Source organism: Littorina saxatilis, linkage group LG2, assembly GCF_037325665.1.
Source record: "Littorina saxatilis isolate snail1 linkage group LG2, US_GU_Lsax_2.0, whole genome shotgun sequence".
NCBI classification, from domain to species: Eukaryota; Metazoa; Mollusca; class Gastropoda; order Littorinimorpha; family Littorinidae; genus Littorina; species Littorina saxatilis.
Genome location: NC_090246.1, coordinates 37,687,459 through 37,707,014, shown reverse-complemented (window position 1 = coordinate 37,707,014; position 19,556 = coordinate 37,687,459). Strand labels below are relative to the sequence as shown.

At 39.8% G+C, this 19,556-nt stretch overlaps 1 protein-coding gene across 1 annotated transcript in view; it reads right to left on the bottom strand.

The window, feature by feature from the left end:
• Positions 1–1,077: 1,077 nt before the first annotated feature.
• LOC138958916 (QRFP-like peptide receptor) overlaps positions 1,078–19,556 on the bottom strand; it is a gene marked incomplete in the record, with an annotated part of 130,893 nt that continues 112,414 nt past the window's right edge. The window contains 2 exon segments of the mRNA XM_070330252.1: positions 1,078–6,770; positions 12,339–12,447. Of these exon segments, the coding sequence (XP_070186353.1) occupies positions 6,667–6,770; positions 12,339–12,447 (213 nt within the window).

Below are 19,556 nucleotides of genomic sequence, written 5' to 3'. Positions count from 1 at the left end.
TGCGTGTGTGTGTGCGTGCGTGTGTGTGTGTGTGTGTGTGTAGAGCGATTCAGACTAAACTACTGGACCGATCTTTATGAAATTTGACATGAGAGTTCCTGGGTATGAAATCCCCGAACGTTTTTTTTCATTTTTTTGATAAATGTCTTTGATGACGTCATATCCGGCTTTTCGTGAAAGTTGAGGCGGCACTGTCACGCCCTCATTTTTCAACCAAATTGGTTCAAATTTTGGTCAAGTAATCTTCGACGAAGCCCGAGGTTCGGTATTGCATTTCAGCTTGGTGGCTTAAAAATTAATTAATGACTTTGGTCATTAAAAATCGAAAAATTGTAAAAAAAAATAAAAATTTATAAAACGATCCAAATTTACGTTTATCTTATTCTCCATTATTAGCTGATTCCAAAAACATATAAATATGTTATATTCGGATTAAAAACAAGCTCTGAAAATTAAATATATAAAAATTATTATCAAAATTAAATTGTCGAAATCAATTTAAAAACACTTTCATCTTATTCCTTGTCGGTTCCTGATTCCAAAAACATATAGATATGATATGTTTGGATTAAAAACACGCTCAGAAAGTTAAAACAAAGAGAGGTACAGAAAAGCGTGCTATCCTTCTTAGCGCAACTACTACCCCGCTCTTCTTGTCAATTTCACTGCCTTTGCCATGAGCGGTGGCCTGACGATGCTACGAGTAAAATGGCATTGCGTTCAGTTTCATTCTGTGAGTTCGACAGCTACTTGACTAAATATTGTATTTTCGCCTTACGCGACTTGTTCTTATTTCGTTTCCTTTGATTTCAGAAGGCGGTAAAGGATGGGTAGGGCGTGAGGGTGACGGACGTTTGTAGTGGTGTCACGGTTGGGGGCAATCTTCCAGACTTGTTTTTAACGTTTTCTTGCGCAGTATCTCCAACCCCCACATGGAGAGAGAGAGAGAGAGAGAGAGAGAGAGAGAGAGAGAGAGAGAGAGAGAGAGAGAGAGAGAGAGAGAGAGAGAGAGAGAGAGAGAGAGAGAGATTTGCATCAAGCTATACACATTTGATCAACCAACGCCAAACATTTGAAGAAAACAACAAATATTTATTGATTTCTGTGATCACCAATGTAGCGTCCTAGCCAACAGTTCCAATGTAAAAATCAACCCTACTGTAACAACGATGTTCCATGACATAAAAGTTTGGAAAATTTGTTACAACCTTTTTATGCTTGGGGGCACAGGTCTCCAAAACACCCGGGTTGAAATATGAATAAAATCATGAAACATTCAAGAGAGACATTTCAGAATGTTTTTCAAAATTTTGCAGAAAATAATCACGTCTAACAATTGACATCTTTCCAGATGATTAATTGATTCCGGAACAAAAGTGTCGAGTTCAATTTCTGTTTGACTTGCTGTTTTGGAACCCACTTAGTCAAGATATCTTCATGATATCATGACACTGACCTGAAGACACTGACAGAGGGAGAGTGGCTTCTCATTTTAAGTTTGACCAGAACCCTCAAATTAGGATAAGCAACCGCTTTCAACGCGTTTATTTATTCAGGGTTGTGCACCAGCTATTGCTGTTCAGCAAAATCCAAATACTTGTTGCATTTGTTAAACAGGATTTCCACACTGATATCATATGTACAAAGATTGATTCTAATTATTCTGTTGTAAACTTGATAGAATGCAACAATTGCCCACTCCTGTTTGTTTTATTTTTGTTAATTTAATGTTACATGGACGATCATAGAAATTGTCGCAAATATGGTGAGTTTTGAGCGGCATGGTGCATGTTCCAAGCTGTGAACAGTCAGATCTCAGATTTATAACGAACACAGATATTTGTTTCATAAATTTTTGTCAGAGAATGTTGTGTGGAGGACGTCTGTTACTAACTTTCTGCACCATAAACAATAAATAGTCTCTGGACCTTATTTTTAACCCGAGAAACGCATTTTCTGAACACAGGCAGAGCACCAGTGACGCATAATGCCTGTTATGAGGTTTTCATAGGAACGTCAATGGACGTCCATAAAGAGAGCCAGAAGCACTGGGTGTAGCCAAGACGTGTGCGTTTAGGTTTTGACGTCACTCGTACGCGTCCAAGAGTCTTGGTCCACATATATTCAAGACGTGTAGATCCTGGCAAACGTGTGACATAAAAGGTGCATTTGATGACGTTACACGTACACGTACACGTCATGAAAAAAGTACTTTCTGGAACTCTCTATTGAGGCACTGTAACGCAAGAAAACGTATCTTTTGCACCAGAAAAGTGAGATGTACAGAATGTACAGGTCAGACTTTCAGCTAGTACACATATATCTGCTTTCACATAAAATTGACACTTCTCTTTCTCGATAACATTTCCCGTCATGCGAATAACAAGACATTAGTAGTGTCGACGCATATTAATCCAGAGATTCTTTGTCCGCTGCTGCGTTATGACACCAGGATAAAGTATTGAGAATGTCCAGCATAAATGGCGCACTTTGAGTTGTTCATCAACATTTGTTTTAAGTAAATCGACATCTAAATCTGTTTGCAAAACAAAATAAGAGGCATTTGGATCAGCACCCACACATATACGTCAAAGCCTAGTATATGGATTACTGGTATATAGTATGACATTTGACAGGCATCGTTCTGTGTAAAATCAGTGCTCTGACAGACTTTAAATAAAACAAATCAGCACAATAGGTTAGCCACTTATTCAGCATTAAGAAAAGCTCGAATTTTTTTTAAAGTTAAGGCAACGAAAAACTGTTTAAGCTTGAGAATCCGTTTTTTTTAAACTGAAAATAAGCATAGTAGCAGTCCAAATATAGCATTTGGTTTGCCTTTGCACTAAACAAAAACACTCAGCAAATTTCAGAATAGCATAACTAAAGCGGAATGAACAGGAAAACAAAAACGTCAAGATAAGGATACGCATTGAAAGTAAATCACAATTTTGAGTGAAGACACAACCACTTAGTTCTGTCCACTGTGAGTTTTTCTGACAGCACATAAGCTATGCAAAAAGTTAGGTCCTTATGACGCTTTCTATAAGCAAATAAACAATAACAAAACCTTCACAAATACAATGTTTGTCAACTTAACACCAATAATATTTCTTAGCGATGGTCACCTGAAAAAAACCCGTCGCCGATATGTGAGACGAGACCTACATTATTTTGCTCTTCAGAGCAAAAATCACTCCTTAACGTCATTGTCAGTCGCTTCAGTTTTACGTAGTTTTTTCTCTCTCAATCTAACGAAAAGTTGACACTGATCAGCCAAAAGCGATACAAAAATCGCAAGCGAAAATGCACTGAATAACCATAATTACAAAAAGACCCAGATTTGTGACAGTCATCCCTTTTTTGGAGAATGTCCTCTTGTTTGCTTTTTTGTGGCTCTTTGTTTTGGTTTGGTTTGAACTGACTGAGTATAAACGTGGAATCCGTAGATGTCGTTGGTATACTATTGTTTAAATCGCACCTTTTCTTTTTCAGATAAATGTAGAAAACGTATGATTACATTTGTTTTGGTACGTCTACTAAAAAAACCCAAACATTTGTTCCGAGATATGTAACATACTTTTAGTCTTTTCAGGGAAAAATAGAAAAGGTCATCAACTGAAAAATCCAACTGTGAACTCATTGAACAGCAAAAATGTCAGACTGCATGAAAGCCGCTCACACGCTGTGGTGAATGCAAGCCAAGTTTTACTGCTACTGTCATTCTACACAATTATAGAGCGAGGGGCCGTATTTGTTTGTGTTGTCATGCCAGGCTCCACTTCCTGATTTAGATCAATGGCAATTTAACCAGAGAAAATTAGTAAAATTGCTGAAGCGGTTATCTGCATTTATAACTGTCATATCGACAGGTTTTGTCATTGTTGAGTGCATTTGTACCACACAATACATGTCAGTGATTAAAGCTGTCAAATGTGTGTGCTTATGTAAGAACACACAAGCAAAGAAACGCCAAGCAAGCATAACTTTCTTGACACAAGCATTGCTAGGCTTAATATCTTCACCCGTAAGAATATTTATCTAATAAAGACACTTTGACGTCGATGACATGTTCTCAAATCTACAAAAACAAACAAACAAACAAACAAACAATAATTTACAAATCTTCATAATTTACAAATCTTCATAATTTACAAATCTTCATAATTTACAAATCTTCATAATTTTCTGATCGAAATCAAAAACATACACCAATACCGTTGTAGGGTTTAATTAACAACAACAACAACAACAACAACAAAACCAAAAACAACAACACTGAGAAAATAATAGTGGCCTACACACAATCTTGAAAAGTGATCAGGCCTAGCTGATTTCTCAGGCAAATCTCAGTAGAGACATCCAAAACACTTCTTAAAAAAACAAAACCACGTTTCTTGTGAAATACATGTATAGATGAATAGAATATGAAAAAAACCTCAAGAGAAGATTGGAAAAGGTTTACAAACAATCATCAAAAAGTTTACAGCCACACGAGTAATTGGTCACTTAGTTTTTAATGATAATGGACGTCATAATGAATGAATAGGATTACACACTAATTCAAGGAGATACGGAAGGTAAAATAATACGCAAAACAAAATCCAGCCATCAACTCCCCCCCATCCCCACACAAACACACCCACACGAATGCACGCACGGAGATACGGAAGGTAAAATAATACACAAAACAAAATCCAGCCCCCCCAATCCACACACGAACACACACACACACGAATGCACGCACTGACACACACACACACACACAAACACACACACACACACACACACACACACACACACACACACACACACACACACACACACACACACACTACCATCCTCGTCTCGATTCCCAGTCCATGTAAACAATAACTCACATAAATATATTATCCGGATATTAAAAACATGTCTTATTTTATCCTGTTAACAGCAATACTCTCAACTCTCTTATTCAAATATCCAGACGGAAGTTCCTGGCACTCACAAGCACGACGAAAAACGCAACAAAAGCTCTTTAAATTACGCACAATAACAATAGTAATAACAACAACAACAAAAACAATATATCAAAACACATCAGAGAGGTTTAAAAAGGACGCAACATTTTTGGAATACTGTATATAACCTAGAACATGAAACACACATAATGTTAAGGTGTAAAGTTTTTGTGGCTTTCAAAATAAATTCCCGCCGGACAGCAGACGATAATATAAAGATAACATGTGAAACGACCGAATGTTCAGTGCAGAACTGAGACAAAGATGATGTCTCTTTTCGTGTCTAAAGTGCTGTTCACATGGCAGGATTTCTAAGAACTTTTTCCGAACATTCAAGCGATTTTAGTCGGCGCCAAGTCAAATCAAAATCGCTGCACATGTTAACAGCGCAAATGCTGAAACTATTCTTGGCAGACTTGAAGGCCAGTTCAGCTATCAGAGCTACTATAATGCGTGAAGAGCAGTTTGGATAGAGCTAACCAATCAGTAAGCGTTATAAGGAAAGTCTGCGCAAAAACTGCGCCAAGTCACGGTCGAGTCGAGCAGCGCTCAACTGATTTTCGAGTCGCGGCTAATCTGTCCTAAATCGAATCTAAATCGTTATTGGGGGAGTTCACATGACATACTTTTCGCCGACTTGGCTTCGACAACTCGGGAGCGATTTCAAACCAACAAATGTTGGGGAAAAGTTGGTTGAAAGTCTGCGACGTGAAGGGCACTTAATGCTGCAGTTGTAGCATCCCGTTCGGTGTTACAAGTTTCTCCCTCATGGGTCCGTTCTGTGGGTGGAGGGGGGGGGGGGGTGTTGGGGGATAGCAAAATAAGATCATAGACAAGAAAAATGACTTCATCTTTGTTTGGGTTCGTTGCAGAGCATAACTTTGTCTTCTCCGCAACATATATATCTCATGAATCCATACATACATAAAACAACAATAATAATTCAGCTAGGAGTAGACAACATACTGATCCCCAAAATGTTGAAGCTTTTAGAAAACACGGCGGGTAGCGTGTTAGTACACACCATGTAGCAAAAACCACAATATATCTAGATCTAAAACGTTGAAAATTGTAAAGGCGAGCTCTGTTTCAATTAACATTGCAGTTTAAGCATTGATACTTTCATACACCATTACACAGCAGGTTGCTTTGAAAACTTTGCCGCCAGATTGGCGCAGCGCATTTACATCGCACGAACACTTGAATATAATTTTAAAGGTTCACATTTATTTTGTCCAACAATCTCGCTATACTTGACCTTCTGAAGCATGAAAAACATAACGTGTCTCTGTCATGAATCAACTTTTCTAAGACCTTGGATCATGGACAACAAAGCAACAATCCAGATCCAAAATCCAACCATATTAGCCACCTCTTTCATACAAATACAAGAAGAAGAAAACACAATACAAGAAACACAAAAATCCCGATATGTGCTCTCTAATCCACGAATGACGTCATCACGAAGAAACCACATGACGTAATGAAGTCCTCTCTGACGTCATGTCGATTAAGACTGACGTCGATGTCAAGCCTCGGTCACTCACGCTATAAGAAGCCGACCGGAGGCTGGAGCTAGGTGATGGCTGCAACTGAAGGGCAAGACGAGGGGAGGGGGAGTGTGGGTGGCGGTAGGAGGGAGAGCGGGAGGAACCACGGAATGGGTTCACACTTTTGTCATGTGAGTAGAACTCTGGAACGAGTCGACTCTGGAAACTATGGTGCTGTAGCGGCACTTTTTCTTTTTCCCGCGACACAAGTTCAGGAATTCTGAAACGACAAGACACAAAGACAAACACGGTTTAGTTTTTCCAATTCTGCTGAGAAAAAACCCGACCCAACATACCAACAACATAATTTTATTTTTCTCGAGGAAGAAGGTACACACGCTTTTAGTTTGCTTACGTTTCTGCAGAAAGAAAAACAACAACAAAGCAAGTTTGGTTTCCAGAAGAAGAAGAGAAAGAAGAACAAGTCGCGTTAGGCGAAATTACTACATTTAGTCAAGCTGTCGAACTCACAGAATGAAACTGAACGCACTGCATTTTTTCACTGAGAAAATACAGCTTCGTCAATCCCTGCGGCACCCCCCCCCCCCCCCCCCCGCGGGTTAGGGGGAAGAATTTACCCGATGCTCCCCAGCATGTCGTAAGAGGCGACTAACGGATTCTGTTTCTCCTTTTACCCTTGTTAAGTGTTTCTTGTATAGAATATAGTCAATGTTTGTAAAGATTTTAGTCAAGCAGTATGTAAGAAATGTTAAGTCCTTTGTACTGGAAACTTGCATTCTCCCAGTAAGGTCATATATTGTACTACGTTGCAAGCCCCTGGAGCAATTTTTTGATTAGTGCTTTTGTGAACAAGAAACAATTAACAAGTGGCTCTATCCCATCTCCCCCCTTTCCCCGTCGCGATATAACCTTGAACGGTTGAAAACGACGTTAAACACCAAATAAAGAAAAGAAATCCATGCGGCAAGGAAATCTTTGACGATTTCCCCGTGGATAACGCAGTGAACGTGACAAGCCAGTATAGCACAGTAGCATTTGCACTTAGCAGTAAAGAGCGCTTTTCTGTATTCTTTTTTATTTTTTTAGCTTATTTTTAATCCAAACAAAACATACTTATATGTTTTTGGAATCAGGAAATGATAAAGAATACGATGAAATCATTTTTGGATCGATTTCTAAAATATTAATCGAAGTATCTAATTAATCTATTTTCGTTAATTGTGATAACATTGTTTAGAGTAAACATTACATAGTTATATACCTTTAGCTTCCGAATTTTATGAAGAATACGATGCAATCATTTTTGCGAAAATTTGATTTTAATGACAACTTTAAAGAGCAAACTCATTCATTAAGTTTTAATCCTTTCAGTCCGGGCTTCGTCGAAGATTACTTAACAAAATGTTCAACCAATTTGGTTGAAAAATGAGCGCGCCACAGTGCTGCCTGAAGTTTCACAATACCGGATATGACGTCATCAAAGTCATTTATCGGAACAAAGGAAAAACGGTCAGGGAATATTATACCCAGGAACTCTCAGGTGAAATCATGAAGATCGGTCCAGTAGTTTTCTCGGTACAGATCTATACACCACACACACACACACATACACACACCACGTACGATCCTCGTCAAAACATTTGGTCAAAACTTGACTAAATGTAAAAAGACGAAGAAGAAGGAGGAGGAGGACGAGGAGGACGAGGAAGAAAAGTGAGAACTGTTCGGATAAAAGAGGACAGAAGTAATAACCAAAGTAAAAAACAAAACAAAAACAGAAAAAAAGAAGAGAAAAAAAGGAAGCAATAACAAAAACCAAGAACAAGAAGAAGATGGAAACTTTAAAAGCGGCTAGGCGAGAAAATGACACGGTTAAAAAAAAGAAGAAGTGGATGCAGCAAGACTGAACAAATGGAAAACTGTAATTTGCCTGAAATAAAGAGCACAGTCTTCCTACTATATTTATTTCAATACGTTCACGATTTCTAAAGAAAAGATACAAATTTACATATTGATGCACTTGTTGCTCCCGATAACCGTACTCCCTCTTCGCCTTCTCCCTTCTTCTCAGATCCTCCTTCTTTCCCTCTCACTCCTTCCGTCCCTTCCACACCCTCCTCTCTCTCTCTCTCTCTCTCTCTCTCTCTCTCTCTCTCTCTCTCTCTCTCTGTCACAATGTTATTGTCACACTAGCAAGAGAGGGAATGGGCACAGCTTGATATTCCCGGCATGGTTGTTGAGAGGAAAAAAAAAAGAAAAAGAAGCAAAAGGTTGTACATTTTTGGAAGAGAGAGAGAGAGAGAGAGAGAGAGAGAGAGAGAGAGAGAGAGAGAGAGAGAGAGAGAGAGAGAGAGAGAGAGAGAGAGAGAGAGAGAGAGAGAGAGAGAGAGAGAGAGCGTCCTCGTGTCCATGTGATAGCCTGTACCACTATTCAAATTAAGCAAGGTAGCATCAATAATACATCTGCCTCCCAGAAAAAAATGTCACATAAAATATCCACTGAAATTTTAGACAAATGCAGTTTTAAAAATATTGAAAGCTTTAAACAAGAAATAAAAGCATGTTAGTATATTTCAAAATGGATAGGCACTTTCCATGATAACTACTCATAAACACTTGTTTAGTAACGGAAGATTTACAACAGTATAATCCTGCAACATGAAATTAAAAACAAATGACAAAACATAATACAAATTAAAAAAAGCCAAAAGAACAGTAGATGTAAGCAACTGAATACACACAAATGCGTGTTAGAAATCTGATAATAACACAAAGATGAAATGTCTTGCAACAAAAAGAGAACAATGGTAAAAACAAAGAAGCATGAAACGTTTTGAATTTAAAAAAAGCATGAAGCCTATTTTGTGAAAGGAATGATCCCACATACAAATGAAATAATGTGTCAAGAAATGTCCTTTTTCTTCCCCTAGTGATACACATTCTGTTAGTATCCCACCAGTTTGGCGCTGTATGCTTCAAAGAACAAATGATTTGCACAGAAACTGAAATATCCGCTCAAATTAACAAAATGACCAATATTTGAAAAATTATCCTGGCGACTTATCTACAGAGTATATTTCACGACAAACTCCAATCCACATCACTTCCAAGGTTATTTTGCACAAAAAAAACACCAGTTTGTTCAAGACGTATAGATGCATGACTGACTGCAAAGAAAAACGAATTTTAATTTGAAACGGTGACTTACTAGCAAGGAAAGTCAGGCTGTACTTAAACACATTCCACTTTATCTAAAACAAAATGAACTCGTGGAATATGATCCCCCATTAAAACCCAAGATTTCCTGTACGTTTGGCTATTCAATCAAATGCTCAGCTTGCTGCGTTTTTATTCAAGCAATCAAAAAGGCACACCGAAACGTAACTACAAAATACTTCTAGTCGAAAGGGTTAGTATCACATTGACAGACTATTAGCAAGACACAAAGAACTAAAGAAAAGAAAAGGGAAATATTTAACCATTGCGTTCACATCACAAAACTAGTTATACTACCTAGCAATAGTCCGTCTGCGCATGTGCACGTAACCTCGGCAGCACACTTCCGGGACAAAGAGATGAACACAACAATGAGTTAAAAGGAAACAGAGAAGTGCGATAATATCTTAAAGCACACTGTGCTGAAAGGCAATGTCTGATGAAGAACACATTTAAAGAAGCAGTCACCCGCATTTTGTCGTCAAAAAGTAGGCTGCAGGGAAAGTAAGTAGAAATTAGTAGACTTTCATTTGTATTACACGTAAAAGGAAAGCATTTTAACATAAGAACTAAAAGTTACACGGAATAAGTAAAGTATAAGTTAAATAGGTGCTTACAGAACCAAGCAAAACGGATCTATTAAAATAGCAGCTTGCAAATTAATAAGAAAAGTTATAGGCACGCGTAGATGACTGCAACTTTTCTGTTAGTGTTTAAACTGTTCTTACCCCCCCCCCCCCCCCCCCCGCCCCTTTTCATCCCCCTCAACCGCTTTCGTTCCTAATTAAACTTTTATTCAAAAGAAAATCTGTTTGATTCATGTAAAGTAGAACATTTTGCCCAATATAGACATTTTTCATTTAGTTGCCTGTTTGCCCAAAGAAAAGAAATAAAGACCAATAATGATGCCGCACAGTTTAGACGTTTTTACCTTTATTCAAAACAACAAAAAGTATCTTTATTCAACCGCTAGATTCGGCCAGATTTTGGAATTAAAACTAGAAAACTCACAATTTGGTATGGTCAAAACTTTCAAATTTGATAAACGTATTTCTTCGAGAATACACTTACTCGTAACGTAAACAATTCACTTAAAATTCCTATCAAAATGCAAAAATTAAGTATCTACAACTTTTGATCTTTTTGCACTTGTAAATTTATTTTATTCCAAAGTCTGGCCGCATAGTCGAGGCTGAACTAACTCAGATCACCATTTAGAACATGGCGCTCTGAAGCATGAACTTTCCCGTCATGATTATGCATAAATAAAGCTCGAAGCGACTAATGACACTGGGGAAATCAAAAGTAAGTGAAACACAGACGGCATGCAAAAAGAAAAAAAAACTAAATTTAATCCCCTGCACAAATGGGAGCAAAAAAAGAATTAAACTGAACTAACAAACAAACAGAAAAAAGAAAAGAAAAAACACACCAAACAAACCCAAAAAAACCAAACAGCAACAACGACAACAAACAAACAAACAAACAAACAAACACATAAACAAACAAAAACAGGTTGCCTCTCTCTCTCTCTCTCTCTCTCTCTCTCTCTCTCTCTCTCTCTCTCTCTCTCTCTCTCTCTCTCTCTCTCTCAATCTTGCGCCCAGGAAGAAAATTGAGTAAACAAAAAGAAATGACGGTAAATCCAATGTGTTTCAACTTATTACATGTACTATGATTTCAATCGCCTCAGAAAAAAAATCCCGCACATAAAAAATCAATTAGAAAAGAAGAAGAAAAACTAAAACAAAACAAAAAGGCAATCAAAACATGTACACGCCAAATTCGCGATATTTTTGTGTGTGGTTGAATAAAACAACATCATATGGTATCGCACACACACGCGCACACACACGCACACACACACGCACACACACACGCACACACACGCAAACACTTTCTCTCTCTCTCTCTCTCTCTCTCTCTCTCTCTCTCTCTCTCTCTCTCTCTCTCTCTCTCTCGAGAAAACACACACAAAAAACCAATTTTGATGCCAACAATTACAAGCCTTTTCGACAGTTTATTCAAAACTAGCGTAAATGCACCTATTTCGATAAAATTAAATACAAATCCACATCACAGAAGCAAATAATCGGTAAGTAGAGAGGAAAGCCGAACACAAAGACGCATCAACAAAGGGAAATAGTCAGCACTCAAAGGGCAAAGACTCGTCCAGTCACGGTAACCAAACATGTTCCGAAGACGTCATTCTTCGTTTACTTCCCTTACATCCATAGCTGATACCCAGAAACAAAGTCTGTGCAATTATAAGTCTAATGTAAAACAATTAAAGATGTGGAAAAAGCTAAAAGAAAACACACAAAAACGAGCAGTAAAGAAGCCACACACAAACAAACAAAAAATCACCAAACTGTCGGCAATAAGAAATCTAAAATGAATACGCATAAAAAAAATAACAATTAAAAAAAATTAAACAAGAATAACGAAACAAAAAACACGAACAAAGATCGCACGCAATTGTGCATCTGTTTCCATCCCATGATTCTGCGCTATGACAAGTCTAATGAAAGTATAATAATGCGCCCACTTTCTCAAAACTATACTCACGCACAAGGTACACGCTACAAGACATAACGCTCGTCAGACTCACCTCTCTTGAAGTTGTCGTTGAAACCGGCGTAGATGATAGGATTGATAGCGCTGTTGAGGTGAGTAAGGTAGCGAGCGAAGTAGCTGAAGTGTTCATACCACGGCGGCAACTGTGGAAAGGACAACAAGATGAGTATCAATGCCCCCATGAAAGTCATACTGTCTAACAAGAAAACTGTCTGTCATCGCCCCAAGAGCTAAACAGTTAGGGTTGGGGGTTATAATTATGCGACCACACACCAGAAATACCTTAAAATAAACGTTTGAGGGCTGAGTTTCTCAGCTTGAAAACGGCTGTTTTGAGCGGGAATCCCAGACTGTAATTCTCGATGTGACAGAGAAGCAGGAACGTTACCACATGTACCACACTTTGCCAAAACATTATTGCAACAAATTTCGCACCCAAATTAAGTTTTAGAACAGTTTGCCTACATACTAGACGTACTTCGAGTACAATTTGGGATCGTTACAGGTATTTGTTTAGATGTTATGCAATGATCCGTAACAAGTTTTAAAACCCGTTCACTTGTGTAAAATAATATAATGACTTCGCATGTCTTTACTCGAATTACGTCTACAATGTAGTTAACATGCTCTGAAATTTTCAAAGCAATCCACCAAGTCATTGCTGAAATACAGCGCTTTTTGTTATGATACCACTCAACATTGAGAAAAAAACTCCCGTTTTTGACCGCTCATGCGAACGACACCTGCATCACAAAATACGCAAGCTAGCTAAACAAAACAACATGTTCTGGGTAGATAATTGATTTGACTTTCTTCTAGTATGTAAAAGTTGCAAAATGTTGCCTATTACGTATGATTTTTCGTCTACTTTTTTATGGTCCCTTCCGTTTTTGTCCGGTCGAGTTTAAGGGTACCTTTGTTTGAGCGGCGGTCACGTGATCCCTGATAATGAAATCTTTAATCCAAAAAGGGATTCAGAAATTAGAGTGAACGGCCTTAACTGGCATAGAAAGTTTGAATGAAATGACACGGGAACTGATGCTTTAATTTGGGTGCGAAATTTGTCGCAAGAATGTTTTGGCCAAATTTATGTTAAATTAACAGATTCAACTCGATTCAATACCAGGGCCGGACTAGTGGGGGGGGGGGGGGGGTGTTACAGGGGTTGCGCAACCCCCCCCCCCCCCCCTGGCATGTACCTCCCAAACGCATTTTATTTTTATTTATTTTTTTGGGGGGGGAGGGGGGAGGGGGGGGGGGGGGGGGGCGGTGGTTGCATCTGGATCATCATGAAATCCGAGGAGAAATCGCACCTCTCACCCCCTCCAAAAAAAAATCATGAAAAAGGGAACATTCCTTGCATTGCATTCCGTTGCCTATGCGTCATTGCCAAAACAGCTTGCTGTCGAATTTACCTTTTTCGTTCAAGGAGAGGCTTCAGCTTCAAGGGGGCTTTGCCCTCTTGCAACCCCCACCAAGGGGGCTTCGCCCCCTGGACCCCCACCAAGGGGCTTTGCCCCCTTGACCCCCATCTGTAACCCCCCCCCCCCCCCCCAGTACTTACCTAGTCCGGCCCTGAATACAACTTTACTGACTGTAGAACAAACATAACTTTTTTCTTTTGGCTCCTCTCCATCCCTTCTCTCGCGGTCTCCATACAGGAAAAAGAAGTACAAAAAGAAAGAAAGATTTTGCATATCCGTACCGAGAGACACTGTCAGTCACAGTCATTTTGGGAGCTCAGCACTCATTAACTCATATTTGCGCGTGAGCAGGAAAGAGCTTGAGATGAAATCAGAGCTTCAAGCAAACGGAAATCTAGCATCTCGATGTACTCCCGTTCAACTTGCCCTTTCACAACAGAGAGAGAGAGAGAGAGAGAGAGAGAGAGAGAGAGAGAGAGAGAGAGAGAGAGAGAGAGAGAGAGAGAGAGAGAGAGAGAGAGAGTGAGAGAGAGACAGAGAGAGACAGAGACAGAGAGACAGAGACAGACAGAGACAGAGAGAGAGACTGACAGAGAAAGAGAGATAGAAAGAGAGATAGAGAGAGAGAGATATAGAGAAAGAGAGAGAGAGAGACAGACAGACAGACAGGGACAGAGAGAGAGAGAGAGAGAGAGAGCGGGGGAGGGGGGGGGGGGGGGGGGAGTGATTCTGGCGATTTCAAAGGACAGTTTTCCAAGAATGTTTTTCTTTTCCCACTCATTCCTTTCTCATCCGACGCAGCCCTCTGACGACCCTCCCCCAGCTCCATTTCTTGATTTTCCATTTGCGTTTCTTTTACTTTTCATTTCTCATTTTGGGCTTTCCATTTCTATATATTCATCTATTTCTTTCTTTCCTTCATTCTTATTTACCTTCTTTCTCTCTTCTTTTATTTCTTCCTTTCTTTCTGTTCTTTTTTCTTCTTTCTTTCTTTCTCTCTTTCTTTCTCAGTCTTTTTCACTTTTTCTCTCTGTGCCCTTAAACAAAACCTCTCAAAATAGAACTCCGCTTCCCACATCACAACAATAAAACCATAATAATTTTCATCCTCAGCTTGGTACAACGCATGTCTTCGTGCCAGGAAAGGGAAAATAGGGTTTCGTTTAACGCAATTAGGTCCAGAAATGTCCAACACGGGGCCTCCGGTTATAACGTGCTAGTGCAACACCCCTTCAAATTCTATAGGCGCTGCAACGAATGATTTGTAAGACTCAAAGAGAAGACCGGAATATAATACTACATCTGGATTTTGTTAAGGTCCGCTAACATTTTTCTTAAAGTGCTGAGGTTTCGGTTTGTGTGTGTGTGTGTGTGTGTGTGTGTGTGTGTGTGTGTGTGTGTGTGTGTGTGTGTGTGTGTGTGTGTGCACGTGCTTACGTGCGTGCATGCGTGCGCGCGCGTGTGTGTGTGTGTGTGTGTGTGTGTGTGCGTGCGCGTGTGTGTGTGTTGGATGTTTTATTTTGTTGTGGATTTTATTTCTAGAGGTGTTGATGCAAAATGTTATCTTTCTGTACTTTTTGTAAATTCTGTCAAAACTCTATAGTTGCTGCACCGAATCATCTGGTAGACAGTAAGTGAAGACTAAAAATAATGTGTAGCTGTTTTCATTTTTATTGGTCTAGTTAAAATGTCCATGTGAACTAAGCCCACTAATTCGTCTTTTTTATATTTCAACAACAAAAAATAGACACACCAGAAGCCTGAAAGAACAGTCTGAGAGATTCTTTATAGGATTAATATCATACGTTTAGCACTTAAAAAAAGTTATTTGTATTTTATTTCATGCAACAACAAAAAACAACTTATATTTATGTTTGAACATATTAAACTAAGCTCCTTATTTGTGTCCAAAATAGTTTATGACAAATGCAATATATCATACGAGTTTTTTTCGGCTTTACATTTTAGAGAATGATGTTTAGGTACACATACTGGCACTAGTATAATACCTCACTGCGAAGACGAAGCATATATAAATGTAAAAAAAAAAAAAAAAAAAAAAAAAAAAGAGACAAGTTCATCATAACACTGCATCCGTGGTTTTGTTATAATCTGAATTGATATTTGGCGTCCATCTTACGGTAAAAAAACAACCCGACCAACAATATTAATTTTGAGAACGGAAGGGTGATTAGATTTGTTTGCATTTATCTTTTTACATTTCTTGCCCATCTTCTTAAGAATCTCTTTCCATCAATCACACCGACAGTATGATTCCATCATGGGAAAAACTACATCTTGTGTCCTCAGTATGATCCTCCGTGTGTGACAGGATCTTGATCAAACACTCACACACTCACTCACTCACGCACGCCCGCCCGCACGCACGCACGCACGCCCGCACGTACGTACGCACGCCCGCACGTACGTACGCACGAACGCCCGCCCGCCCACACGCATTCATTCACTCACTCACGCACGCACGTTGCAGGCACCCCCCACACACACACACACACTGACACAAACACACGTGCGAGTACACAAATGTCTGTAGAATGCTTTCTTCCCCATTATGAGAACACCATGCAAATATTCTGCCATTAGAATGCAGTTCTTGGACAAAAGCAACACATATTAGCTCCCGGTTCCAAGAAGACCTTCTTAGCTGAAATCAGCGCTTGTTAAAAAAAATAGTTATGCAATTATTCAAAGGTGTGGCATTTTTCTCAGTAATTTGCAAGATGAATGGATTCTCACAAAATGCCCGTATCTCAGAAACGCCTTTGCATTTAACCGAGTTTTTATTTTGTTTTTGTTTACAAATATACCGAGCAACAAAAGAAACGCGAATTTTCTCTAGAAAAACGTTTAATCACAAATTGAATATTTCATTTCTCATGAACGGTACATCGAAACGAATCAAAATAACGGTGGAATGTTCTTCAAACAATGTTCTTGGCTATGTCATAGTCTGTCAATGCCACGGGCAAAGAAAGCCAGGACAAGGACAGATGGTCAGTATGGTGTGTGACCCCCATTGACGTTGATAACGGCCTGGCAGCGTCGCCTCATGGAGTTGATGAGTCGGTTGATGGCGTCTCTCGGGATGTTGCCCCAGGCTTGGATAAGGGCCTGACGCAGTTTTGCGGTAGTTCTTGGTCCTGGGCGAATCTGGTTGAGCTCTCGTTGAAGTTGGTGTCAGCAATGTTCAATGGGATTCAAATCTGTGCTGAGGGCGGGCCAAGCCATGATGTCGATGTTATGATGTTCAAGGAAGGCCTGGGAGACCCTGGCTGTGTGCGGTCGAGCGTTATCCTGCTGCAGAACACAGTTTCTGTTTCAGTTTCTGTGGGCCTGGAAAAAGGGCACGACATGAGGCTGTAGGATCTGATCCATATAGCGCTGTGCTGTGATGCCGTTTCCCCGACCATAACCAAGATTGTTGAAAAACACAGGTCACAGGGTTTGGTTGAGGCCGATTCCACCCCAGGCCATGACGTTTGGTCCACCCTGGGCATTGTGTTTCATGACGCAGTCATCAGCATAGCATTCACCTCTTCTTTGCCACACTCTGACACGCCCATCAACATGACTAATGCAGTAACGGCTCTTATCGGTGAACACAATGTTTCGCCATTGTCTCCAATTCCAGTTGATGTGATCATGGGCCCACTACTGGCGCGCCATGCGATGTCTTTGAGTGAGGACTGGTCCTCTAGCTGGAGGGCAGTGTTGGAGGTCTCGCTCAGCAAGTCTTCGGCGTATTGTCTGGCCACTGATGGGTCTCTGGTGGTTCCCGACGGTGTTCCAGACTGTTTCATTGGCTGTATGGAATCGGTTTCTTAAATGCTGACGCAGGATCTGGCGATCTTGCCTTAGTCTGGTAACGCGAGGTCTTCCACTCCGCTTTATATCAGCAGTGCTTCCAGTGTTGACAAAACGTTGCTGAAGGCGATACACTGTTGACAGATGCACATTGAAAGCAGCTGCTACCGCTTCTGGGTCATCACCAGCCGACAGTCGACCCACTGCCCTCTCGCGTTGTTCTGGTGTCAATCTTGGCATCTTGGCTCTGTCAAAAATGAGACTGACAGAAAGCGTGCCGTGGTCTCTTTTTATTGCTAATGCATCAGTGAACACATCTCACACATCAGGTTTCTCCTACTCCGCTTGCACGTGCTGTAAGCGCGCATCATGTGTATCTCGTGGAAACTGCTTGTCCCGTGCGTTGAGACAGCCACAATGGGAAAATATTCATACAACAGCTTTGTTACACATGACTGCACATGGCATCTATATCCCGAAAATTCTCACTCTCAGATTAACTGCATTTTTTAAAATCAAAAGATCGAAAAATAATTCGCGTTTCTTTTGTTGCTCGGTATAGTTTAACCATGGACCACGGCTACGTGAACTGAGAAAGGAAACACACTTGTATCGGACTTGGTGGTAGCCATACCGGTTGAAGAAACATTAAACACAATAACCAATCTAAGTTATATTCAGCGTTCGTTTGACCGGTTTTTAACTGAAAATACCGGAAAAGAAATCGTTGACCCGTCAGTCGTACGGGGTTTGATTTCATCTGACAGTTTACCGCATCAAAGCCACTGCTATGCTATTCCAGCTTAGTTGGAAGGATCACTGTGATAAAGTGACTGGTTTTTGTGTGCTGCATTCTTCTTGTCTCTTCGTTTAACATTAGTTTAAAAAGAAAACAGCGCAATAACTCCAGAGCTGTATACCTGTGAACACAGCGTTACGAAGGTGATTTTTCCTGTTCAACTGAGACGTTACGAAGGTGATATTTCCTATTCAACTCAGACGTTACGAAGGTGATATTTCCTATTCAACTGAGACGTTATGAAGGTGATATTTCCTATTCAACTGAGACGTTACGAAGGTGATAATTATTTCCTATTCAACTGAGACATTTTTTTTCATACACATTGATATCATTGATAGATGCTGGTTCCATATATATCCTTGGCCTGCTGAGAAATAATGAGAAATACTTGCACATTTTTGGGTCTATGTTCAGATAATAACCAGAATTTGAAAGTACATGTATATATCACTCGCTTGACGTGGAAACCAGAGGATGTGACACGGATTTAGATACTATAACAATTAAAAAAAAGAAGTTTTTTGTTGAATGTCTGTATCATGATCTAACTGGAATATTAATGAAAAATGTAAAGATAGTACATTTTTGTTTGTTTGCTTAACGCCCAGCCGACCACGAAGGGCCATATCAGGGCGGTGATAGTACATTACAATTGACATTTAATACACGTTATAATCAATTAAAAGGATTGAGAATGCATGTCACAAAATGGTACCAAGCTCTGGCGAATAACCCGTATATTCCATCACAGTATAGTACTTTGTAAAACGTGTCGGCTAACTTATAAGTGATACGCTAAAGGGGGTCTTTCGTTTATGCATAACTAGTTCCATCGTCATCCATCCCTCTCCCCTCTTTAATCAATCTAAACACATGTTCACCACCTCCAGATCTACGGGTCAGATTGTGGGTCTTCGTAGTGACGTCACGTAAAGTGTCTGCTCTGACGTTAGTGTACTCTGCGACACCACATCGTCAGCCAATGATGCTGAATATCTACACCCGTGATCTGTCCATTGCAACGGACATGGATATCCCTGCAGAAATGATTTTCCCTACATAAAGCTATGCTTTTCCAGCTAATGGGATTAACTTGCCCCCACCTCATCTTTCCTTGTGCCACAAACCTCCAGTATGTTGGCATACCAACGCCAAAAGTAATAGTTACAAACTTCAAGAAATCTGTTTAATTGTTTTGCTG